Source organism: Calonectris borealis, chromosome 1 (assembly GCF_964195595.1).
Source record: "Calonectris borealis chromosome 1, bCalBor7.hap1.2, whole genome shotgun sequence".
NCBI lineage: Eukaryota > Metazoa > Chordata > Aves > Procellariiformes > Procellariidae > Calonectris > Calonectris borealis.
Window position 1 is genome coordinate 196,149,681 of NC_134312.1, and position 27,476 is coordinate 196,177,156.

Genomic DNA, 27,476 nt, shown 5'->3' on the forward strand with positions numbered 1-27,476 from the left:
TCAGTTAATCAGGACTGCCCTGACAAGCAGGGTATGAGGCTCATTAAGTTTTTGTGAGTAACGAATCATTTAATTTCACCTTTAGGAAGCACGACATGTGAGTGCAGGACCGGTCCCTGGCTGTCGTTCATCTCAGCACCAGCGCGAGCTGCTGGGGGGTTGTTTTGATGCCATTCCCGAGGATGAAAAGAACCAACAACCAGAAAGCTTTTCTCACAGGGAACATATAGTTAGGAAGCACTTTGAAGCTGTTTGATTACTGCCTTAATATAATACTGCCTCTTACTAAACAGTTTGAAATCCCATTTTCAAGTCCTCTAAGAGCTCACAGACATGTTAAGGGCCACCTCCAGCTCTTCGCTAACCTGTGTGACACCTACTGAAGGCCATAGGGGTTTAACCAATGCTGCTGAGAGCAGAATGTAAAGCATAATGCTGGATGGTAGTTTTAGAAATTACACAATTAAGTAAAAAAAGTCAATCGATAAAGGCTGTCTGAAATCCCCCTGATGCTATTTGGGGTGTGCAGCAAAAGGGGAGAGCCGAAAGGGAGGTATGAAATACCCAGCAATGAATGGCAATACTTCATGCACAGAAGACATCACGGGCCGTGCTGTCACCGTGAGCACAGGGGAGGGAATGGGTGAAATCTGAATATTCTGCCGGACCCAGTTCTGTGGGGTAACGGGGGATATAGGGATCCTGCAGCTGAATGCTATATGGGCATAGAGGGCCCCAGCTGCATATGGGTCCCCCCTGCCCTGGTGAGACACAGAGAGCTCCTCTGCCCAGGCTCTGCTGTTGCAGTTGCAGGTGCCGGAGGAGGTCGTTGGTGACTGGTCTGCCCATGCAGGGCAGGTTGGGGGATTAAGGAAAGGATGGACGAGCCCCAGCTTTGTCACAGCTGTGCCCCAAAGCTGCTGCTGTGGGCACCAGGTAAAGCCAGGCTGATGCAGGCTCGAGCCTGAGCAGAGTGACCATGGGGTTGTCCAGTCCTTTTGGCACTCCTGAACTAAGACAGCCACTCAGTGCACTTAGCTGGAGACTCTTAGGCATAGCAGAGAGCAGAACAGCCTGATTTCCTGGGAAAAGGATGTTAAAAGGAATCCCACTGGCTATGGAGAATTTTCTCCCAGTTTTGCAGAGAAATGATACCACTGCAGTATTCACAGGTACTGGGTGCAGAGGAGTTGATTAAAAACAAAATAGTAACTGTGCATTGGTCATTACAGGCTGCAAAACTCCCCTCTTTTCATTGTTTTTATAGCGCTGAGCTCTGCCTTCTCCTATAAAGCTATTCTGCTTTGCGTGTGTTCACCAGGCATTTACAATTCTTCCTTCACAGTAACACTTAGGCCAAGTCCTAAATGCATTCAGCATTTACATACAGGGACCTTAACGTCAGGTAAGGAACTGGCTATTAAAAATACAGAAGGCAGATTTGCAAAGATGCTGCCAAGTGCCCAAGGTGGCTGAATGCTGTTAAGCAAGAAAACACCACGTTTTGTTTTTTTCAGGTTATGCCTTGCAGCAGGGACCGGTGGAAGCGCCGACGCTCAGCGGACCTGGGGTGCTTCTTTGCATCATCCCTACCAGCCGATGGCACAACTGTCTCCTCTGTGGGAGCAAAATGTAGTAAAATATGCTGGTATGTAAGTGCATAGAAAAGAGTGGCAAAAATGGCAAGCAGGAGGAGCAGGAGAATAAATCTGAGGTGCTCTGAGCATTTTCTACTTCACAGGTAGCCTTGGTTTAAACAAGGCGGCTGTGCTGATGTCAAGGGCACACCAGCCTAGCTGGGATGGGGGGATGACTGAGGTCCCCTCAGCCTCCCTGCTAAATCTCTGTTTGGATGGTAGGTTCATTAGGCAAAAAAACAAAGCTGTAGGAGGAAGAAGAGCATTGAGAAAGAAAGGAAGAGATGGAGAAGACCAGTTAGGCAGGGAAGTAAAATTTAAGACTTCATGAAAAAGAGTTTATGAGAGTCTTATATGCCATGGGATTTGTTAAGCAATACAGGTTTTGAGAGCCAAGTGGTGTGAAAGTTTAAAGTGTTTCAGGAGGAACCGACAGACTTGCAATTATCCCCACAGGACTGATGAAATGTCTAGAGCTTTGCAGCACGTCTGTGAAGAAGCCGCTCCAGGTTAATCCACCTCTGTTGTTTTTACAGAGCATTTCCCCTTGCCTGTCTGACAGGGCTGATCTACAACCCTTGACAAATAATTAGACAAATAAAAAATGGTTATGTTCTTCAGCCTGTGAGTAAATGTCCTTTTTTATCTGCCTTATTCATAAAGAAAATTATTTAAGACATTTGCCCAGCAAAGATGATAATGTTTATTATTCAATAGCTTATTGTTTAAAACTCCTGCTTCCTGCTACTAGAAAAAACAACCTGTCATAATTTTCTATTCAATAACATCTTCTAGTAAGTGATTTAAACTTAGGCTTTACCCTGGTTTTGTCTCAAATCAGACCACATTTTAGAGCAGCAGTCGACTAGGGCTGCTGTGGAAGGATGCTGCCACTCAGAGATGGAGGTGCATCCTAGAAAGGGGTGCTCTAGAAAAGGGGTGCTGCGGGCAGGGTGCACCGGGGAGTCAAGATGTCTTGCTGTGACCATCAGTGATCTCACGGGTAGTTCTGCTTCCAGAGAAGTCAACAACGTGAGCTCTCACTGGTTTCTGTGAGGGCAGCAATATAGTGTTGAATAATAAAGGATTCACGGATTATGGTATGATTTTGTCTGGGAGCTCTACATGCCCGTGAGCACATAGCATGTACCAGTACGCTGAGTTACACATGGATGTTTTATACTGGTTTTGAACCTATCTTGAAAATAATTAAGGTATTTTAAGCTATTTGTCTCCTCCTTAATAAATTTTTAAACGTATTTGATAATTTCAGTAGGAAGAGAGCTCTTATGCAACATTTGGATGTGTACTTCTTGAATAATTAATTGTACCCTGAAGGGAATAACTCAGTCAACTCAAATGTGATTTGTATTTGTCTAATACGGGCTATTTCCGTTTGTGCAATAGTTATACCATGAGATATATTACAGAGAGTGCATTTAAAAATAAATTCTAAAAACACAGAATTAAGATAGTCTTGCAACATTACTCACGTGCCTGAGATGTAAAAGCCCAATATCCACTAATGAACACCACATTTATTTTTTCAACTTTGGTCTCTCAATTACTGTAACAGGGGACGTAAATGAACCTCTGCTGCAGAGACATGCTCTACGTCTACAGCAAGCCAGCCCGAACTTTGCAAAACATTTCTTACTAGGAAAGATGGGCAACTGCAGCCTTGTCATCTGTGTGTGGGCCTCATACATTTCTTTGTCTCAACCGATCCAGCAGCTACTCAGCCAGTAGAGAGGCAGACCTGGGATCTCTATACTGCTCCTCTGGGTATGTAAGTGCTCTATGCAAAATGGAACATCTTCAACAACAACCTGCCATCGCTGCTGCTCCGGGTAGTCCAGTGGCTCCAGGTAGCACAGAGGGTTTCTGCTTAAAGCTTAGAGATGGGTGTTCAGATTCCCTCTCAGGTGACTTCACATCTGATAGGTAATGCTGTCACCACCATGTGCTTGGGTAATGCAAAGCTTCGTGTTCTGGATGGGATAAATATATTCTATCACCACCAGTAGATGCAGAAACGTCTTGTCTGTAAACCCCAGGTGAGCGCTACAAGTCTTAACACTGCCACGCCATCATGACTGAGGATGTTCTGGCTGTTCTGCCTAGAGGGTGCTTGGGTATCTGAAGAGTTTAGACAGAAATAGTTGCAGTTGTGGAGTCTAAGCCTTAAACTTTAACTCTTGGATCCCTTTGGGGTATTTCAGCCCAGGTGAAGAGGGCACTTCAGAAAGGGATTTGCCCAACAAAGGCATTAGGAACACCTGAAAAAAATATACAGGACAGTATAAATCGTTAACTGTATGTTCCCCTATATTGTACCATTATTTCCCAGAAAACAATATTCATATCTCACAAGTTTAAACAGCTTAAGATTGTCTTCTCCAACCTATCACCCACAGGTCAGATCCCTGAGAACTAACTAAAAACCATAGTTATATTGCCTCTTTAAATGATTCTGGTGAAAATCTTTGCTCTGCTGAGCCCAGCAATCAGTAATTCCCCCGAAGGCTGACACAGAGCCACAGGAAGCCAACACCAGCCGGCGGCTCCTTGCAAGAGGGCAGCAGTTCAGAGCTCACTTGCCGGCCTGGTGTGCTCTGCACTTTGCAGCGGGGCTGCCGTTGAGGTAGCTGGCTGCTCCTGAAGTGCTTTGAAGATACAAACTGGTTCTTCAGTCCTATTGAGGCAATCACTGAAGAAATAATATTAATTTTTTTCTCACCATGGAAGCTATTTCTTGTGAAGGTCAAGGGACCTGCCCCAATCCCTTGGATGCTTTGAATCCTCTGCTCAGCCTCAGCAGCAAACACTTTTCTTCCATTCTTTGCACCGATAGAGAGCCTCTGGCATGGAGAAGCTTCGGTCTGAGCTGCAAAAAGCCAACACAACGAAGCATGCATTTTTACGAGCAGATCACCTGTGTGCTGGCGGGAAGAGGCACTTCCACATCGGAGTGTCAGGGAAGCCACAGAGCTTTCGGAGGAAATCACCAATCCCTTCCCCAGTGCCTCCAGTATTACACCTCCGCTGTCCAAGCAATGCAACCCCTAGGAAGGCTGCAGTAAAACGCTTATGCTAGATACTGGTAATGAGCCCTGCAAGGGGGCAAAGTGTTAACTGAAAACAGACTCTCCTTCACAAGCAAAAGATTTAAAACCTGCAGCTCACAGCGGTAACTGCCCAATTAATTTCCAGCGGGACAAGGGCAGCAGGAGGAACGCACCGCTTAACTCATCGCTGGTGTGGGGGGACTGATGTGCAGATCGGGAGAGCGAGGTACGGTGACAGGGTGGCTGGAGACAAAACCAAGCAGCAAAGTGAGGTAATAGGAGAGCCAGGCTGAGCAGTGATGTGAGGTAAGTGGTGCAGACAGCCTGAGCTGCTTCCTACGGGGGCATGAGCCGTGGATAATCCTTCCTGCAGGCAGGTGCCACGTGCGGGGTGCCGGGGCATCGAGGAGCTCGTGTGGCTCTCCAGCTCCCAGCGCTGCCGGCACCAGCCTCGCAGGGAAGAGGAATGGAGATCTGGGTGGGGGACTTGCTCTGCATAGCTGTGTACATGGGATGAACCCGGGGGGCTGGGGACTCGCTGCGTGCTGCTGCTGACAGGAACTTTAAAAAGCAGTAGCATTTTGTATAATTATTACATTTGAATCTTTTTGACATTTTCCCCTCAGCGCTAATTATTCCCAGCAGGTTCTCACCATGCAGCAAATGCTGTGACAGTTATTAAAAACCTGTAAACAGGCTCTGGAGGAAAGTGCCTGGAGTCACCTTGCCGGGTTAAAGAAAACCTGTCAAATAAGAAAATAAATTGGATCTGAACCTGGGTTAGGCAGCTTCAGAGACTTCTCAGAGGCAGAGGCTCAGGGAGGATCTTATCAATAAGTGTCTGATGGGACAGTGTAGATGAGACAGAGCCAAAGTCTTCTCAGTGGTGCCCAGCGGCAGGAGAAGAGGCAATGGGCACAAACCGAAACACAGGGAAGTCCAATTAAACATAAGAAAATCCTTTTATACTGTGAGGATGATCAAACACTGGCACAGGTTGCCCAGGGAGGTGGTAGGGTGTCCACCCTTGGAGATATTCAAAAGCCGTGTGGACATGGTCCTGGGCAACCTGCTGTAGGTGGCCCTGCTTGAGCAGGGGGGCTGGACCAGGGGACCTCCAGAGGCACCTGGGCTATTCTGCGGTTCTGAGTTTCTGTGCAAGTGTGCTGTTTTCTTGAGAAACAGCTCTGACAGGCACTCCCAGAGGGAAGTAAAATACGAGGGATCTGCTCACCCAGAAGCAGCTAGTACAGCATTGGCTCCAATCCTCTCAGGGACTGAGTGTGATTAATACTGACTGGAGTCAATGCAATACTCATCTGGAGTAAGTATTTCAGCCCAGCTAGAGCTGGGCTCCGTCTTCTTCCTCTTCTCAATCCAGGAGAAGTGGCATGGCTCTGCTCACAGGTCCAGGGTCAAAGGGACTTTGCAGGATGTACAAAGCTAGAGTTTCTGCCATGCACAAGTGAAAATTATAGACAAGACCAAGAAATTTCCTTGCTTGGAGCTTCAGCTTTCAAGCAGCAAATCCCTGAGAGCAGGATTTGGGCGATGGTGGCACTGCTCTGGCTCAAGGCTGTTTTCAGACAGCTACTTCCCTCATCTCTCTGCTTGTTTGCTGTGGGTTTAGTAATAAATTACTAACTTTAGGGCCACGTTGCAGCAGGATTTGCAGTGTATCAGAGGACACCACAAACTCTGGGGGGAAGATACCACTTCTGAATTACTGGAGTTGTCTGAATGATAATTTACATGTAAATTCAGGTCTTATGGGCCTGTGTGCTGTCCAGACCAGGAGCTGGTGGAAGTATTGCTCCATGGGTTATCTGGAGTAGGTGCACAGGTCCCCCAACACCGTATTTGCCAGAGCTGTGCTGAGGTTGCTGTTTGCATAAAGGTGTTCAAGAACATTTGGTCTCGACCAGGTGTGTAGTCTCAAGTGTGCCCTGTGTCCATTCCTTTCAACCTGCAAAGCCAGAAAATCATGGTGTAGCAAAGCACAGGGAAGACAGCCTAGCAGGGTTATCAAAGTGACTGCTGGAGTATGTCCAAGAGGTTTGGCCCTGTGGATCAAAAAGGACAGAGCTTTCTTGGGATCCAGGGCACCCAGGATCTCAGTCTTGTTGGTGTGACATAAAGGGAAACAAAACAGGTCATCTGAACACCGAGTTTGAAGGAAAATGTCATAAGCACAGGAAAAGCTTCAGATATCTGAAGGGGCATCCTACTGATGAGGAAGTTTGCTAAGGATGATCTGCCACAATTTTTTCTATGTGCCCAGCAGAAGCAGTGGCTATCAGGAGGTCACCTTCATGAATAGCTGTGGCAGTGAGTAAGACATCCAGAAACCCGAAGGAAGCTGCTGTGACAGACATCAGCCCTGCTCAGGTGGGGCATCCTTCAGGAAAAACCTTAACTAGGGCCCACAAAAAAACATGAGAATTGTGGGATGTGGAAATCTTTAAAGAGGCTTTACTGGAAGGTGATCCACAGAAAACTGATTCCCCCACTGAGCAGACAGCACAAAATAATGGAGATGAAAGTCCCGTAAAGGAGACCTGGACTTCCTGCACAGCGGGAAGAGAACGCAGAGCCTGGGTGGCCACCAGGCCTCTGCCAGCTGCTCGCCAAAGATGAATATATTTCACCCAGCACCTACGCTGTGAGGGAGGACAGGTTTGGATAGCAGGTCCTCCCTGAGTGCTTTGTGAGCAACTTGGGCAGGAGGGGAAGGGGTTTGGGTTTTTTCCTGCCACATTAGGAAAGCCAGGGACCAGAACTGTTTTGTCCAGGTGGAGGCATGCTGTGTTACGGTGCTCTGTCTGAGGACCCTGGAAGTCAGCCAAATGAGGGAGAGGCATAAATTATCCCCCTGAAACACAGGATTTCAAAAGAACTCAGGTTCAGCCCTGCCTTTCACAGAATATCTGGCATTTCTAGTTAGACTTTGGAGCAGGTTGACTTCAAATCACTTTGTCCTCAGATGTGATCTTCAGAAGATCAAACCCCAACTCCCATTTGTAATGCAGGGCTTAGAAATGGCTGAGACCACCTCCCAAAATGATCAGCCATCCTGATAAGGAGACTACTGGCAGATGGGTCTGACGGTGTTGACATATCAACTCCAAAGCTTGTTCACCTCCCAATACGAAAAGTTGCTCAGTTTCTCTGGGATCCTAAAACCATGTTCAGCAAAGAGAGCTTGGTTGGCTGCCCTGCAGAGCCCGAGCTTTGAGGTCTTTGTCTTTGGCAAGTTTCTTGGCCCATAAGTTGTGGTGAACCAGCACTTAAGTTTGCATGTATGCGTGGCCCATCGTCCAAGCCTTGACAACCATTTTCTTGTCTGGGGTCCTCAGACATTGTCATGGCGGAGGAAAGCAGGGGTTTGACAGATCGTCTGTTTTGATCCATTATCCCTGAGGTGGCTCTGGACTTGTACAACCACAGGATACTCTGATACGCTGATACTCTATAGGCACAGGAACTGAAGCACTACCCATAACCACCATCGGTAAAACCCAAAAACCCCAAGCCTTCCTTTTGAACTGAACTTTGTGCGGAGCAGTGTAACACGGGAAGAGTCATACTGAGTCTGGGCAAAGGTCCTTTTAGGCCAGTGTACCTGCCCAGTGTCAAGTTTTAGTAGTTTAGAGCCTTAGCTTGAAAATGTTGCTTAAGAACCATTGTGTTTATTAGCCATTTATGGGCCTTTCTGCTGTGATTTTGTACAATCCCTTGTTAAGCCCTTTTGCACTTTCCAGCCTCTGCACCGCCTGTGCCATCAGGTTCTGCGGTTCAGATTAGTGCTGCCAAAACACACTTGCCTGTACTGAAACTACCCTGACAAGTTTGTTGTGTACCTCTCAGTACCTGGGTTATGAGAAAGTGAAAAATCACTCCCTGTTCACTTTTTCCATATCATTCATGATTAGATGGACTTCTGCCCCACTCGTGCCTTTCCAAATGAATACTTCGCCTATTTAGTCTTTCACTGAACAAAAACTGCTCCGTATTTTTACAGATCCTTATCACTCTTCACATTGTTTCTCACTATCTTTAGAAATAAAACTGAGCAAGTTCTGAAAGATGTTACTTTATAACCTGAAAGGAAGATATTTTCTACTTAAATGAGTGTTGACAAGCAAACAACTCAAGGGCCGTAAGAATCTGACTCATCTCACTGCATTTAATGTTTTTGTTCAATATCTTTTCATGTCTGATAGCGGCAATGACAGTGCAACGAGCCAGGCCACATTATCGCTTCTTGGGATTTATTCAGTCCTGCAGCTGGACTCTTTTGCAGTACAATCTTGCTTTTTCGGTGTGTTCAGGGTTGTGGTGCTTGAACAGAGCTTTCCAAGAAGAGCAGCGCTTTTATTATGTTTGCCCATGGACCCATAAGCCGCATTAGCTGTGTTGTTTAAAACTGGCTGTAATTTCAGCTATTTTGGGATCTTGCCTGTGGGCGGGTGGACGTAAAGGTGGGAGTTAACCCGCTCACTCAGAGTCCAAGTTCTGCAGAGGCTGGAGAACAACCGCAAATTTACGCACGACGAGCCAAAGCAATGAATTGCAGCATGAGCTTGTCCATCGTTAAGGTAAGTCCAGAATCTTTTGTCCTAGCAGTGATGAGCATGATAGCAATTCTCTGAAAGGTTTGCTAAGACTGACTCCAACGTGGAGATCAGTATCTAAATCTATGAGCCTGCACTGATGTGAGGATATAAAAGCTGCATAGACTTCAGTTCGTTTTTACAGCTTCACTTCGGGATCTCTTTCCTTTACTTTCTGCATTTCTACAATCTCTACCCTCTTCACTGTAACCCATCTGACCTTCCAGGATATTCATTCATGAAATGAGAAAGATTTTAAGAATGAAGTGGCTGAATTGCTAACAAAGGTCATGAAAACACTCATTATAAGCAACACCTACAAGGATGCTGGAAGGGCAGCAAATATTTTATCCGTTTTTGAAAGGCTGGCAGGACAATTACAGGCTTCTAAAGCAAGCATTTGAAGTGTTAATTATTCCACTTAGTGCCACAAGTGGCAAGCCATGATAGAGGTAAGCCAGCTCTTGTAAAACAAAATCATGTCTTATTTTGATAGGACTTTTAGTCTTTTTCAGACATTTGAACTGCACTTGTCAGAGTTCCTCACAAGAGCATAACAACTTGGAAATTATGGGATGATTATCTACATTTTATTTGGTTAAAAACTATTTCACTGTTTATTAAGTGTAAAGTCATTCCAGAACTAGTATTATTTGTAAGATCAGAAGCATTTTGGTTAACATACAATCCATCAACAGGAAAATTGCGGCCTGAACAAACCGTACTGGAGAAAGAACAAATGATTAACTTGGTGTGTTGGGACAAGAGGGAGGCTGAGAACTTCTCAGCAGAACTACATGAATGGGCAGAATGAGGCCATAGGACCGCAGCGTAGGCTGAACCAAAGCTCCGTGCCTGGAGCATTGCTCCCAATCTGCTCCGTGTGAAGGGTACCTCAAGGAAATATCCACGATGAACAGAGCCATACTTGGTTCCAAATGGAATCAAAGGGAGTTTGCAAACAGAACTTTAGTGACATGAGTAGTCTTAAGAAGTCTTTGGAAAGAACGACTGGTGAATTGGCTGACGTTGCCCATCAGCACTTGTTGCTGATTGCACTTAAAAGCACAGAGCTACTCATGCCTCCTGAGCTGTAACTGAGCTTGCCCTGGCACGGGCTATTATTTCATTCTGTAACACTTCTGCTAGCTTGCCAGCTAGGGAACAGTTACCTTACTTGAAGCAGGATCAGTGAGATCTCTCCTTAAGACAATCAAGGACCTCACTATGTCCTCAGTCATACAATGTTTCCCTCCTTCCTGAGGGATACACACTGTGTTTCTTGCCCTTCTCCCAGGCTTTTGGGGAGCAGGTACCGGCTGTGAAGGTGGGGTGCAGTGCTTGCCTGGCCTGTAGAACTAGGGCTAACATGAGTTCCTGCTATGAGGACCTTGACGGGCTTCAGTATAAACAGACCGATTAGGCCTTCATCGGGAGGCTGTCCCAGCTAGATCCCAATGAAGTGTCCAATGCACCATCCAAATCTCACATGGCCCATCCCCTTCGTCTTTGGCCATGGTCCACAACTGCCACACTCAAAAGGAATTTCAAGAGTAAATGGCAAGGATGGCTGAGAACTTGAGTTGTAACATTGGCTATGGTAGGTGTTGGCTTCTTATTTCAGCACGTTTTCTTTCCATTGCACAGGCTACGGATTTGATCTCTCTCTTGTAAATATCTTTATTTAAGTGCTTTTGAGATCTGAGTACACAGCACACACAGCGGCGCTTACCAGCCCACTTCATTACTGCTTTCACATGAAGAGAAGGCACCTTAACACTTTGTCCCATGGCGTCAATGAGCAACAGATGTTCCTACAAAGTCACAGCTGTTTGAAATGCATACAAGAGAAGTAGGCAAAACCTAACTGATGATACAGAATTCTCCCAGCAGAAAATTTTCTTTATTGCCTTTTTACTATGACAATAAACAAACTGCTTACACTCTAGATTTTTTGTGTAAGTCAAGTCTGTAGACTATTACAACCTACTGCTTTATACTTTTTTAGAGTTGTTTAGTGTAAGAGCTAGGTTCTTAAGCCTTCAGACTTATAAAAACATTGTTTAAAAATTTAGTTCTCACAGAAATAGCTTAGCATCTATTTTTTTGTAGCTTACAAAAGCAGCAGGCCTACAGATTTTTCCATAAAGAATGTTTCATGATGCTCCATTGATGTAATTTCCTATCACTCCTCTTCATAGCCTGCTTTCCAAAACAGTTCTTCCTTTCTTTGTGAATCCTTTTGGCCTCTGTATGCGTTTGCATAATGTCTACTTACCTTCTCATCTTTAAGTACATTATTTCTATTGTATCTTTTCCCCTAATGTTCAGAACTAACCAGTCTACAGACACTCCACCAAAGCCATTTCATTCTCGCCTTCCTAATGTAGGTCCTCATTAATCTCATGAGGTTTCTTCTGCTGATTTCAATGGAGGCACTGCTGCTTCCTAGTAACAGGGACACAAATGAACAGGTATGAGTCAAGGGACTCAGCAAAAGCAGCCAGATGCAGACAGTTCACCTCCCTCCGCCTCCTCTAGTCCCGTGGGTCATTAAGCCCACAGGACTTTTCCTGTAAACCACTGACTGAGATTTGAAAAGTGTGAGGAATATTCTTCTTGGGACAGAATTTAAATCATCAAGTAGTTAGTTACATGATGGCTACCACTATAAGACTGCGTATTAACAAAGCTAGTCTTTATACATGCACGTAACATGAAACAAATTGAAATAGAAAAATTAACTACCTACAAATCAATATTGCGTCTGTTTTTTGCTGAATGAAATGATTACTTAAGGATATCATCCTCAATGTGATTGGGGAGGTGAATTTCTTCTATACTGGCAAGGTAGTTGTGTGCACCTGGGTAGTGGGGAGGGTGAAGCAACCGTGCTGCTGTGACCTAGGACCTGAGAGCTAGAGCTGCACCAGGCAGCATTCATGGCGGAGATTCAGGTGCTCTTCGTTTCCTCAGTAAGCGTACGATGAGGTGGCGTCATCAATGAGCATTTTGCTCATTATTCTAAATTTCTCCTTTAGTTTTGTATCAACAATAAGCAGAAGAAATTCCATTAAAGCAAACTCAAATATATTTATCATCATAGACTCCAATGAACAAAAGCCTTCAGAGTTTTACGGTGTTGTAAAAAGCAAACCTCTTGCTACTTTTCCATGTTTTTCTGGTAATGAAGTGGCATTACTGGCTTTGGAAGCTCTTCACAGTAGCCTGTTATGGTAGTCCTTACCCAGTGTTGATGTCACTTTCTGGGAATCTAATGGAATGGTGTCTTAGGCCTCTGGTTGAGACATATTCTAGTTCCAGCCATGATAACAAAAGTCCTAAAAACTGAAAATAAAGTCATTCAGACTCCTCCCTCCAGAGAGCAGTCATTAGAGCTGGTGTTAGGGCAAAGTTTTCCTGCACAAAAAGAAAGTTACCCAGCTGACAAGCTGCCTCAAACTCCTGCCCGTTTTCCTTCTCACAAAGGAGGGGACAAAGGTCAGTTCCTTTTGGGTCTCCTCTCCATGCCTGGGCCATCTGCAGATGTAGGGAAATAAAAATGGATTCACAGCCCTCATTCTCACTTGTAATCAAATGTGGGCTCAAATACTTCATCTCTTGTCATTCACATGTCCTGCTATATTGAAGGCACCAGTATATCAAGATTTTTTTTGGCTCCTGAAAGCAGATTAACCAACCAACCAAATTATCAGGAGAATGCCATGAAAGAAGTATCTTAATACATGGAAATTTTCTGTGTTATAAACATTAAAAACGAACAGTCAATAATGATTCCCAGATTTTCTTTTTCACACCCCAATTCTGGAATATCCCAGAAAAGGGAACTTCAAGCAGTCAATCAATTTTGCAGTCCCGTTTTAATCTGCCTGTTACAAAAGCGAGTTGTGAATTCCCCTTCTCTTGCTTTGGTTTAACATTACACCATTTGTAATCCCCTTGATTTTCCTTAGAAACGTTAGTACTGTTCAGGCTCATTAATGCGCAGTTTTGTCTTTAGGCTTCTGATAGTAACAGCCTTGCTGAGTCTTCTAAAACTAAGTTTAATATAGAAGGCTTCACATCTTGTTTTCAGAAACTCTCTGGGATCCTCTGCTTGAAAAAAAATCTTAAATTTTTTAGTTCATGGAATAAGGCCACTTTTGTCATGCTGCTGCTAGGGTTGCGTATCATCAGTTACTCTCAAAGGTTTGGGGGCAGAATACTTGAGTAAATTACTGCATCATTGCTTTCAAAACTATGAAGACAGGAATCAGAAGTCCAGTGCTTACTAATACCTCCAGAATCCTTGCAGTAAAACCCAGAGCTAACGGCAAGAGAAAAGATGGACTTTAAGACAGCTACTATTACATTTGTCAGACCATAAATAAAAGTCTGAGTAAGCAAGCAATGAATGAGTCAATGGCTCCCAATCTCTAAATAAGACAGAAGCCTACAAGTGCAACAGCGTGGACCCAAAGCTAATTGTCTTTGCCTGACCTATTCTGCCTCCACAGGGCCCCGGGAGATGTGAAATATCACAAGTTTGAAGTTGGAAGTGATTGGACTACTTTGCAAGACCTTTGGAGAATTTGATAATAACATATATTTTGTGATAGCATCAAGATTCCCAATCCCACGAGGAGTCCACTGCAAAAACATTTTTCATTTGCACAAAACTAGAGACTTGAAAATTAACGTAATCTGGGAAAGCATGTCAGGACAGAATATGGAAAAAAAAAAAGAAAAAGTTTAAGCTGCCTTTTAGTACAACTGACTTAGAATACTATTCCAATGATAAAATTATGACACGGGTGCTTAAATAATCCTGTACTCAGTTTGCAAAGAGGAAGAAGGCACAAAAGGCTGAAGAGGAATGCTTTTATTCAGCTTTCAGCTCTCACAGTTCTAAACAGTAAACATAATTAACAATTCACCCATGGTACCAGAGAACACAGTCCTGGTATCAGTAAAATGTCTACTGTTTAAGGCACTAATAGTGGGAAGAAAAAAGGAAAAAGACATAACATGGATTGCTCCTATTTAATCAGAATTTGAATCTATTATGAATATGTGCTTGCTATTCAAATGCTTAAAATTCCAAAAGCTACATTCACAAACAAATGTTTATACAACTTCAGTAATTACTGAAACAGGAATCAGTGGCTCCCCTACTTTGACTTAAGAGCAAGTATTGTATTACTTTGGAGTGGAATCAATTTTTAATCTACTAAAAGAAAACAAAACACAAATTACTTCAGCAGTATGCCTTTAAGACCCTGTATTTGGTTACAATATAGCAAGTGAAGTTAAACAACAGCATACAAGTGCCATATACTGTCATCTTAAAAGGAGCAGTTTTACAGTATAAAAATTAGTTTAGAACATACTAAAGCCAGTTTTTGTACAAACATTTTTACAAAACTGAATTACTCAAAGAAAAAACCAAGAACATTTTAAATATGAATCACTCTTTACATGTTGTATGCATAAAATTACTTATCTTGATGATATAAATTAGGAATACTACAAACTTTTTAAAGCTGGCATCCATATACTATTGAAATGCACACATCAGAAATACTGAAGTGTCAGTTCTGCAGAAATCCTTAAGAGTCACATTTATACTTGCCAAATAGATACACGGTGATTTAGGTTTCTAAAGGAGCCACAGTGACCTCCCGTGGCCACTTAAGAAATCCCTGTCCTTAACCCTTTTTTCGATTTTGAACATGACATTCTTCGCTAATGCTAATAAACTTAAAGGTACAACAGTGGTTCAGGCTTGGTCCATCTATCCCAGGAAACTACAATATTTCAGTTTGAAATGAGTAGAAAGGAACATAGCCTTCACACAATCTAGCTCCTGGTCCCAGAAACAGTCATGTCTCCTCTCGGATTTATCAAGAACCAGTTCCAGTTTAGAGAACTGTTTTCTGTAGGTCAATGAGAGACAATGTTCAACAGATGTTCAACACATGTTCAATATTAGGCTCCAAATACGTAACTTGGGCTTTTGAGAGAACAAAGGAAGGAAATGTAAATTGATGCTGTCTGACTCAAAGTCCAAACCAGAACACAGATAAAGTTGTATGCGACATTTTAAACCTGTGTCAAGTTCATTTGTATACAAAGCCCAAAAACATTTTAAAAAGAAACAAAGTGTAACAAAAGAATCCAAAAGTCAATTAGGTGCCTTCTTACATTGCTCGGAAGGAACGTAACAAGCAGGAGCAAAACATTGTCTTCTATGTCATGAACAGATGAACAACGTGAGAATAACACAAAAATTACAGTAGTGACTGTCTCTCATCTGCAGTACGTTAATCAACACTTAAATTCTTCTACTGCTTATAAATCCTCCTTGTTATATGCAACTTTCTTTCCATTAAGTGACTCTTCTGTGTTTGGTGCCAGCCATGTGAAATATACCTTCACCGGATCAATATTCCAATGCTTGTGAAACGATACTGGAATTTGGTGAGAAAGGTAGTCTTTTGGGTAGTCCATTGGCCGTGCCTAAGAGGGAAGAAAAAACCAAAACCATTACTCAGTGATGAAGAATAATTTCAGAACAAGAAAGCATCACCATTCAATGACCTCTGTATCATAACAAAGCAATGTGGCATTGACAAAATATACGAGATGATAGCAAAGGGGTTTTTTTAAATCATTCTATTAAATCAAGTGACAGGCATTACTTTAGATCTTAAACTCGTGCTGTAGTCATCATGCTATGAAGTACACTGATATTAAATATGCCCTATTTCTCAGGATTAAATGGTCACCATCTATGAAAGCAAGTGATAAACAGTGTAGTTTGTATTGCACCTTTTTAAATATACAGTTTGAATTCAATAATGAGAAAATTATTTTAAGTAATATTCTCTTGCTCCTCTTAATGAGAGTTGCCAGCACTGCCAGTGTGATTGTAGGATCCTAATAAGGCCATAAGCAGCCAAAATATATGAAGTTTTATGATGGGGAAAGGCTACCAGGAAATATTGTAGTGTCAGAAAAATGCATTGTTATTCTTTATCAGGTTATATCAAGAGACAGAATTACAACACAGCCACATGATGCAGCTGACTGCTTAATGCACCAAGCGTGTTTCATTTCCTCTGACAATTTTATGGCATGTAAGTGCATCGTTATATAAAAAAGCCCCACCTGTAGTAGCCCCTTGTAAAATAACTAGATTTTGCCACAAATAGAGTTTTTGTAAAGAGAAATGCATGAAAGGTACACATTCGTTTTTTTTCTAGATGTAAAACACAAGAAGAAAATTGAGTGATTTGGATACTGAAACTGATTTGATGTCTAAGCTAGTAACTGATTTAATACTGCACACTTCACCAACTTATGGCAGTATTAATGAATTCTACATGCTGCATTTTTCATGCAGTCCCATATACACTCCAGTCATAAAATTAGGCAACAGAATTTGACATTAAGAAATCTGAATATGTGTTGTTGCTGGGTTTTTTTAATTTTGATATTTAAACTACAGAGTGCTTATTTTTAAAAATTCCACTGGAGAAATCAAGAGGGAGCCTACTTCCCTCAAGACTTTTGAAAAAACTTTAATGAACATTTAGGTTTCAAAAACCTGAAAAATTTACTTTGGATAGAAACAGTTTTTAGATATCTGAGACCAAAGTTTTTTGCTGTTTGCAAATCAGTCAGCTTTTTATTGAGCTATAGACAAAATGTTGGTGTTTTGATAATTCTGAAAGAATGAGATCTGCTCTAATAACTATCGTTTTTATCACATTGCTCTCTAAGAATCGTACCGCTTTACAGGTCGTTGACCTTAAGATATAAATTCCATTAATTTCTTCTTCCTTACATTTTGTGGAATCAATTATTGTAATCTTGCTTTTTTTTGTGCTAGAATTTGTATTTGGTATTCTACAAAAGCCAAATATGTTGCTCTTGCCCAGATTTTATATTTTAAGACCACAATCCTGGCTGTTACTCAACATGGGAAGGTTCCTGTTCTCTTAAAGAGTCTCATCATGTCAAAAGCCTCTGGAATAGGTTACAGAATACGTGTCAACCTTAGCATGTAGCAAACAGGAAACCAGGAAGAAAGAGCAAACACTGTTACATCAGAGACACTCTACAGATGGAGATATCTTTGCTTCTGTTTCATAATATATACTCAATTTCAGATTCATGTACTTCAAGGAACATTGTACATCATAAAATTTCAGTCAAGTCTTTAAAAAATAATTTTCTGGTTGACAGAAAATCCAATTTTGGTTTTCTCATTTTTAAAACATTTGTTGCATAATAGTGGAATTTGTAGAATAAGAACACTCAATTTTTATTCAGTAGTTTTCCTCCCAGGGTTAATTTCTGTTCAAGGTATGTTAAAATTAGAATTTGTTATAAGGGATAGTAAAGACGAATTACAATTCAAGTGTAATTTTCTATGTGGAAAATCAAACTGCTCGGATTTCACTTCCAAAGTGATTCATTATCAAATGCACATCATTTGTTCTGTTCTTTCCAACTCTCCTTTAATTAGGTTTTTGGTTTTTTAAACACCCGTGCAAGCATAAATTATTCAATAATTCTGTTGATTTTATACGATGCGTTACTTGCTTTTTTTTTCATACTTATACTGAAAGGAATAAGCGATGATAAAGAAAACAGGAAAGTAAACAGGTATGATTTTATTATATGGACAAGGAATTAAAATATTGAATAGTGCGTTCTCAGTCTTCCATTTCTCTAAATAGTAAATGTAATCAGAAAGAAAATATTAATATAGGAAAAACTGGTAATTTAAATAGCAAACTTCCCCCCCCACTGACAGCTGCTTTGAATTATATGGCGATTTACTAATTTTCAAGTGGCCTATTATCTTAATCTCACTTCATATTCAGCTACACAGGACTTCCCAGTTTTTAAACTAGATTAACACCTGAAAAACATCAAACACTACACTAATTTAAATGTTGGTTTTTAAAAAAGTTGTGCACTGTTTGGAAAAATCATAAGTGCTTCTTCTCTTTAATGCCACAGGAGGAAGGTAAAGTGTTTATTTGGTTTATGAGGCAGCAAATCTCTCTGGGACTCAATGCATTGTGTTTTCCACTGTGACACGACAGTTAGATTGTTAAATATTCTGGAAGACAGAAACAAGACTGAAATCTATTCTAACCCACTTCTTCAAAAGTAGAGAATATACTCACAAGAAAATTATGTTTTGTGACCTCTTTTTCCCTTGTGCTAGCATAGGGCAATTTATCATATTTACACCATTTTCAGAATCCACCACAAAAGCAACAGTTCTGGGAATACTTTTACATTTTATATCTTCACTAATCAGATATTTCAGAATAATAAACACTGAATCAATAGAAAAATCAGATAAGTAGAGAAGTCAAATTTCCTGAAAAATTTCACAGTCAGTTCTCCGTTACCTGAAGAAAAAGTATTGTGGTGTGGTTTTTTTTCTTTTCTTAGAGGACATATCACAAGTATTCAAAACATGTGGCTCCTAATTCTCTTTGTTTTTCAAAGTCCCCATCTCTGACTGCATTTTTTATAAAATGCCTTTTTTATAAAATGTAGTCATAGGGTAATCTTATAAACTATTAAAGCATTGTAGTAATCCGTGCTTTGAGAATATTCTCATTTGCTTTATCAAACTTGTTCTGGAGAGAAATAAGGTATAGCAGCAGCATCTTGGTTATAGTTATTACACATTGATCGAGTTTGCAGTATTTCTGAGTTTGCATATTTATGAATCCTATTTTATGTGTATACTTAAAAGAATGAAATACATTTTAAATACTTGTAAAAATAGCTCTCTGACCTGATGGAAAAGTGGACTATGTGTTATAGGGATTCCTAAGCCACTGAAACACATCCCAAGGACCATATCATCAGGCGCATCCATGCTGTAACACCGGCACTTACTAGCAAGTAGTTTCTGAACAGCTATTCTGCTGAAAACCATCCTGAATAAAAAAAGCAAATGAAACATATAAGACAATAACTACTAGAGAAGCCAAACAACTGTAATTAATAAATATTGCTAATTGATATAAAATTGCAAAACAAAATGTAGCCCTCTGGTACAACATATCTGAAACTTCAAAATTTGAGAAGTCAGTACTGACTAGTGCAACAGGCATTTTCTGAAAGATAATTACTTTATATAATGAAAATTAATTAGGCCAATTAGGCCAATTGTTGTTATTCCAACAATTACTTAGCTAGCCACCATTTTTACCGCAGCTGACAATTCCTCCTAAATTTGGCCAGGACTTCAAAGGGATATTCTCCTCTATCTTACTCAAATGTATGGTCCAGTTAGTTATCATGTAGCAATTAAATGAAAAGAACTCTAAACCTGAACTGTCATTCCTTGAATCCTCTTTTCTTTCTGTAAGTGAAAAATGTTCCCTGAAGCCATTGCAAGGCTCTTCTGTTCATCCTAACTTTCTTGCTCATCTAAATAATAACCAGAGCCTGGAGCTGTTAGATCATTATCACTAAAATAAGCCTTCAATAGACCAGAAACATGATGATGTCTTTAATTCAACAGCTGAGGGAATATACTTTTGTCTACATAGCTGCCTTTTCTGAAGTTATATCATCCACCCAGTCCGATCAGAATACAGGGTACCTTAGCTACTACAAGTTATACTAATGAGATTCACACTGAAATCACTAGATGGCTTCATGAGTTCATTCACTATATGACAATCCTTCGCTTGACACTGGGACATAGCAAAACTTCTACAAATACTAAGGCTAAGGCAAAAAGACTGACCTGAGAATATTGTCAGATTAAAGTTGTAAAAGACTCCATCACTATCATTGCAACTTTGAAGATTGCACGTACCATAAAAAGAAAAAAAAACAAACGGAGAGCACAATAGGAAGTCATATCTCAGTACTCAGATCAAACAGAGAAGAAATAATAAGCTAGAGCCTTGAAAAAAAAAAGAAAAAAAAAAAAGATAAAAAAGAAGACTTGGGACTTATGACCAGCATGTGTTGCTACACAGAAGCTGTGATGTAAATTGCACACATTTGGGGAATATACTTGCTAGCTGATTATCTGGACTGTGTCCCTTCAGTTATATAGAATTCTTCACTTAAAATGATCCTTCTCAAAATTAGGCTATGGAGCAAGAGATATGATCTGTGCCTCTATCTGCTCAAACCTGAGAATGGAAATAACCCCCAAACTTCCACACGTAGATGACAGAATAGAAGCTAAGAGATAAACACTAAAAAGATATAAAAGTATAGGACTGGTAACTAAACATACCAGGACCAGTAAAAGGTTTGTTTCTTAACTCAAGCATAAACCCTACTTAAGTAAGATCTTATGCAACTATGCAAAACAATGAGAAGGCCAGCCAGTTGATTTTTACTTACTCATGGATGGATAAGAATCTAGTAAGTTATTATAGCCATTACTTTTTGCAGAGAAAGACACTTAAGGACATTGAGATGTCCACACTACTTGCTTTAGACACACAAGATGGACAGATCAGTTTCTTAAGATTGTTCTTATTGCAATACGAGCCAACTTGAAAGTTCATATACGTATTAATTTAAACCAAATTTTGCATATAATCACAGGGACCCATGTGTCTCATGCATGAGATCAGCCCACAATGATGTTTTTCTATGAGAAACTATTTTCCAGGACATCAACACCAAACTCCCTGCTCAGCCACCTCTCCATAAATCATCACATGAAGTTCAAAAACAGAAGGAGAATGACTATCATTTTTCTCCATGCTTGGACAAAGAAAGAGAACAGGAACGAATATTTTCATTGCGGCAACTTGTATCCCCAGGTGTGCTGCTTTGGGTTCTCCTGCAAATTCCACGACAGTTCAGATCATGAGTGTATTTTTTTAAGCAACTATGCCAATTCTCTCTGCTTACTACACTTTGAATCAAGTTGTAAGATGGTCTCTGAGTATGCTGAATGAATTCTATCCCATGAAACAAGGCTGCATGATGTGTATCAGGAGAACATGTGGTGCGGATAACTGATAATAGGCACTCAGTTCACAGGACCAGTCAAAGCCAAAATGACCTCCCTGAAACATGCATAGTCCTCAGCACCAACTGTTTTGCTCTACAAATAGGTTCCCAATGGGCAGCACAACTTCTTACTAGTTAGGACATTTCGGTCTTTAAGCATCATTATGTTTTAATCGTACTAGGAAGCACCACTGTTTCTGCTGAAACCAATTTGTCTTGTAACTCAAAACATTTCAATCAAAGCAGGGACTGATGTAGATCTCAGTAAGAGTTTAAATAAATTACCCTCCTCCGCCAGTGATATAACTATATCCTCCTGTTCCCAAGCCGTAACCGTAACGCTCTCCAAGAAATACTGGTTCATTTGGGTCATAGCAGCTGAGCAATTTTCGGAGTCTGAAGATACTATAATATAAAAATCCATTTAAAAAAAAAAAATATCATGTAGACATTCCTTTTGAAACAGACATTGCTAGCCTAAATGGCATTCTAGTAAATAGCACAAAAATGATAAGAGAAACTAAGAAATTCTACAAAAAAGAGAGATACAAACTTTTAAACAGAAATTTATGATGGGTTATTTACTATGAGATATGATCACTGAATTTGGTCAAATTAGCTTAAAATACTTTTCTGAAGCAGGCAAAGTTTCTCAGCAAAACTGAGTCTCATCTCGGAGAAAACATGAAATTATTTTTTCCAAACAATGGTAAGATCTTTGCAAATTATCTTTTCTTCCCAGGAATTGAAAAACAAAAAGTAGATTTAGTTGCAAGAATATTGCTTTATCTACAGTTATAGCCTCTTCCAAATTCTTCTTCTGTCACATGATTTAATGTAATTGCCTTGAACCACTTATTCTCATGTTCATGACCATGTGATCCTGCTGATTGATCACTGTACCTTATTTTGTTTATACTGCAGTGTCAGTTTTCATGTGAATGGGGTCTAATTTTCTAACAAAGGCAAGTCCCTGGACACCGTTCTGGGCAGCTCTGACAACTGCCCCTAGCTTATGGAACCTTTCTTCTGGCACATTTATGTGAGGAATACATCTTAGAAAGCGTATTAGCAAATGACTAAAGCCAATCAGCTCAGACCTACCTACACTGAAGAATCACAACGTGTAATCATATTCAGACTATATGATTACATAATAACACTAATACGCATAGTTTTTATTGAGTTACAAGATAACATTGTTTTTAATATCAGTCAAGGAATGCTGAAGAAAAGTGACAATTTTTTCCTTAAAGGAATATAAAGCTACATAACTAATAAACAGCTGTATCTGTTAAATACAGAATAAAAGATGAATATTGCTAAAACTCCTATTGACATGAACGGTGGTAATTCCTGAAGTATTGCAATGTATACCTTATCAGTGTGTCATCATCCACTACGACTAACCAGGGAGTTCTGGGAGAGCTATGATTCAAGAACCTTTCCAAAATGGCAAAAGTTTTCCCACAGTGACCTAAAGGAAGAGAAATAACAGAATATATGCATTTAAATAAAATGAGATTTTGTAATAAACAATTATTCATGAATTAAATAAATATTTTACTGCACTATGCAAGACATTTTGGAAGTGACTGGCAAAATATTTGAGATGCAAGTTTAAATTACATCCTTCATTGTGCTGAATGGTATTTGTACAAATTGTTCCAACACAATCATTACTTTCCATGCAGGAATGTACTTTTGAAGGATGTTGAAGTATGGAAATTCTTTTAATTATGGAAACATGAAAAATAAGCTATTTTGCAGCAATCCTGTTAAGCCGTTGGACAATACTGGGCAATGCTACTCTTAATTTTGAAAACCATAAAGTGAGGAGACTATGATAGAAACGTGTTCTGCAAAATACTCCAAGACACTTTCATAGCATTTCATGATGCATCAGGCAGGTCCGTTGCTTTTATATAAATATTTAAGTCTACATTAATCTACTGTACTCATCACCAGCAACTCAGCTCCTGATAACTTCCTCCAAGGAAAGAAAGGTCTTAACATTTATCACAAGACTATAATGAAGCTGAGAGGTAAAATATCCTTTACCAGGAGTTGAGAAGTGAAAAACCCTTGTTCAGAATGAACAGGACAAGAGAAACAAGAAGTTTCAGAACTTCTACTGAACCTTCTTTAGATCTCAGAAAAATCTATTTGCAAACAGTCTTTATTCATCTAGATTACAGTTGATTGTCTAAAGCAATTATCGCTATCAATATTACAATTACTAAACAGGCATTAAAAAATAAGGATAGGATACTATATTTGAAGCTACTTCCAGCTAAAATTTTTTTTTGAGAAAATGCAGTAACTTTATGTTTAAGAAGTGAAGGAAGTCCTGGCTTTGCTGATTTTGTGAAACCATGAACTTAACATGGACTGATATATAAATATTTACAAAATTAAAACCAAGATTTCTATATTATATTCCATCATGAAAGATGGATAAAAATAGTATTAGAGTAAACTCAGCACAATTTGTTTAGTTTAGAACACCAGTAGCACACAGGTCCCACTGTTCCACACAGCAATGCTCAAAGGCTGAATGTGGAAGGTCTCTTCCCCCTGGTGTGACTAGAACTACTGGGCACGGCTTCTACAGATGATCCACACATGCTCAGGAGGTCTGCTACCTCCTGAAAACACTGGTTGCACATATCACACTGCACTTGTGCAAATGCAAATCCCTGCCTGTTCTCTCTTTGCCTCTGATAGACCCTGTGGAGGACAAAAAGGGCAGCTGGAAAGCTGAAAATAATCCAGAGATCAGAAAAACTGACCTAGTGGGCCAGATAAAGCTAATAGGCCACAGCTTGGACACCTCAGAAGAATTCACCTCAATTCAGAAGGTGAGTAATAGGCTTTAGCAGAGACTATAAGCCTAAGAACAATTGATCAAATGAATGAAAAAGCCCTAAAATTAATAAACTCATGGAAACCATCATATCCATCGCCTTTTTTTCTATTCAAACACAAAGTAAATTACTTTAAAACCACATTATTTGTCATAAAAAGATCTTCCAATCTTAACATTTCATTTTTGTGCTTAAATCAAGACATACTAGGCACAAGCATATGATATTTGAATACCATATAGGGCAAGTAGTTTATGCGCAGTAACCAGCTGGCGCTGTCTGAAGTCTTTTGACATAAATCTATGGCTTCTGCTACTACTGACGATCACACTCAAGATCATCAATAACTCAAGAGTTATTACTCTTACCCAGAATAATAACACCAATTTTTGTCTCTTGGAGTATATCAGTGTACCATGCTTTCATACTCACAGCATTTAGGTTTCTACTAAAAAGAACATTTACCTACACAGGTGAACTATACTCTCCATCCATTTCCTGTGTGGCAAAAGCATTCTTTTAGTTTAGGCTGCACAAACGTGCTATAGAAATACAGAATTTCTAAATTATATACTATACATGAAATATACATATCATCCATAAAACTTACGATCTTTAGACAGTTTTTTGCACAAAACTGACAACAACAGTCAATAGCTCACCTCTGTCAGTATTAGGTATGCCTAAATCTATAGTAGGAATGGAGATGTCTGCATAATCACTGTAGTATTCAATAAGGGCAGCTTCTCTTTCCCAAGTCTGCTTTACAACTGGTACTGCAAAACAACCGTTGACATTGAAACATAAGTAACTTGATTAAAATAAGCACTTGATCAAAACATTTATGCACCTTGTTAACTGACATATTCCTTCATGTGGTGATGAAAATGCTGTTTCAAATACAGGATCCGGGGAACTACAGGCTGGTCAGCCTGACCTCGGTGCCAGGGAAGATCATGGAGCGGTTCGTTTTGAGGGCGCTCACGAGCCATGTGCGGGACAACCAGGGGATCAGGCCCAGCCAGCACGGGTTCATGGAAGGCAGGTCCTCCTTGACCAACCTGATCTCCTTCTATGACCAGGTGACCCGCCTCGTGGATGAGGGAAAGGCTGTGGATGTGGTCTACCTGGACTTCAGTAAAGCCTTTGACATTGTCTCCCTCAGCATTCTCCTAGAGAAGCTGGCGGCTCACGGCCTAGACAGGTGCACTCTTCGCTGGGTAAAAAACTGGCTGGACGGCCGAGCCCAGAGAGTTGTGGTCAACGGAGTTAAATCCAGTTGGCGGCCGGTCACGAGCGGTGTTCCCCAGGGCTCAGTACTGGGACCGGTCCTGTTCAATATCTTTATCAACGACCTGGACGAGGGGATCGAGTGCTCCCTCAGTAAGTTTGCAGACGACACCAAGCTGGGTGGGAGTGTTGATCTGCTGGAGGGTAGGAAGGCTCTGCAGAGGGACCTGGACAGGCTGGATCGATGGGCCGAGGCCAACTGTATGAGGTTCAACAAGGCCAAGTGCCGGGTCCTGCACTTCGGCCACAACAACCCCAGGCAACGCTACAGGCTTGGGGAAGAGTGGCTGGAAAGCTGCCCGGAGGAAAAGGACCTGGGGGTGCTGATTGACAGCCGGCTGAACATGAGCCGGCAGTGTGCCCAGGTGGCCAAGAAGGCCAATGGCATCCTGGCCTGTATCAGAAATAGTGTGGCCAGCAGGAGCAGGGAGGTGATCGTGCCCCTGTACTCGGCACTGGTGAGGCCGCACCTCGAATACTGTGTTCAGTTTTGGGCCCCTCACTACAAGAAGGACATGGAGGTGCTGGAGCATGTCCAGAGAAGGGCAACGAAGCTGGTGAAGGGCCTGGAGCACAAGTCTTATGAGGAGCGGCTGAGGGAACTGGGGCTGTTTAGCCTGGAGAAGAGGAGGCTGAGGGGAGACCTCATCGCGCTCTACAACTACCTGAAAGGAGGTTGTAGCGAGGTGGGTGTTGGTCTCTTCTCCCAAGTAACTAGCGATAGGACAAGAGGAAATGGCCTCAAGTTGCGCCAAGGGAGGTTTAGATTGGACATTAGGAGAAATTTCTTTACTGAAAGAGTGGTCAGGCCTTGGAACAGGCTGCCCAGGGAAGCGGTGGAGTCACCATCCCTGGAATTATTTAAAAGACGTGTAGATGAGGCCCTTAGGGACATGGTTTAGTGGGCATGGTGGTGTTGGGTTGACGGTTGGACTCAATGATCTTAGAGGTCTTTTCCAACCTTAATGATTCTATGCTTCTATGATTCTATCATGGTTCAAAATATTCATTCTTTTTTCTTTCCTACAATATTTAGAGGGGAACAACTTTACATTTATATGAAAGCCAGCCAGGGCAATTTTATTTACGTAGTACTAAATTTTCTTTTAAAATGTGACTATAGTTGCATTCATATTACATTGAAAACTGTGATGTTTACATTTGTGCTAACCGAAGTATGGAATTCATTACTTTCATACTTGCTATGGTAGATTTTATAGCACACATACGCATGAACACTATCAGAGATCAATCATTCTTCCAGTATTGAAACTGTCGCATTTTAAAAACAGCACATCCAACTGTACAGCGTGTAAAATATTCTGAATCAGAAACAGACCAAATGCACCTTTTGAAATACTACGCTTGTGTTATACACATCATATTTGACAACAGTGTCATGTTAATGCTCAAAAGCACCGGTCTCTGGAGACACACTCATAGAAGGACATTTATAGATATCACACAACCAATTTTTATCCCATGGAGATTCTTTTCAAAGGAGGACTGCTTAATGCTTCTCTACAAGAGCAATCCTTTTCTTATGTTTGCCATTTGACATAAACATTTAAAATTGATCATACAAAATTCTAATAATGATGCTATAAATGTTTAAATTATATCCAGAAGTGAATAAATTATGGGTAACACAAAAAAACCCAAACAGCTGCAGGTGTTTGGAAGAAAATGATCAGATCAAAATCAATATTTTTTTTCCATTTTAAAAATTAAATGGTCAGGACTTAGATGAACAACTACTCTGAAACAATGTGCGTTCTGCTGTCATTGTTTATCTGCTTTATGCTCTCTGACACCATCCAGTAGGTCTCATTAGTAGTAGCTGGCTTTTTAAATGGAAGAAATATTTATATAACTTCCCTTTGCTGCTATATAACTCTGATGCTTGTGAACAACTCATTTAAGCCCCTTGCTGGAATCATCCATCACCTAATTTGATGTTTGCTGCCTACTTAG

The 27,476-nt window shown here is 40.8% G+C and overlaps 1 protein-coding gene across 2 annotated transcripts in view; it reads right to left on the reverse strand.

The window, feature by feature from the left end:
• Window positions 1–14,186: 14,186 nt before the first annotated feature.
• B3GLCT (beta 3-glucosyltransferase) overlaps window positions 14,187–27,476 on the reverse strand; it is a 71,184-nt gene continuing 57,894 nt past the window's right edge. For both annotated transcript variants that reach the window (XM_075139825.1, XM_075139824.1), the window contains 5 exons: window positions 24,875–24,988; window positions 22,723–22,822; window positions 21,631–21,750; window positions 19,148–19,292; window positions 14,187–15,837 (listed from right to left, as the gene is read on the reverse strand). In XM_075139825.1, coding sequence (XP_074995926.1) covers window positions 15,670–15,837; window positions 19,148–19,292; window positions 21,631–21,750; window positions 22,723–22,822; window positions 24,875–24,988 — 647 coding nt within the window. In that variant the 3' untranslated portion in view covers window positions 14,187–15,669. The remainder of the gene's footprint in view (window positions 15,838–19,147; window positions 19,293–21,630; window positions 21,751–22,722; window positions 22,823–24,874; window positions 24,989–27,476) is intronic.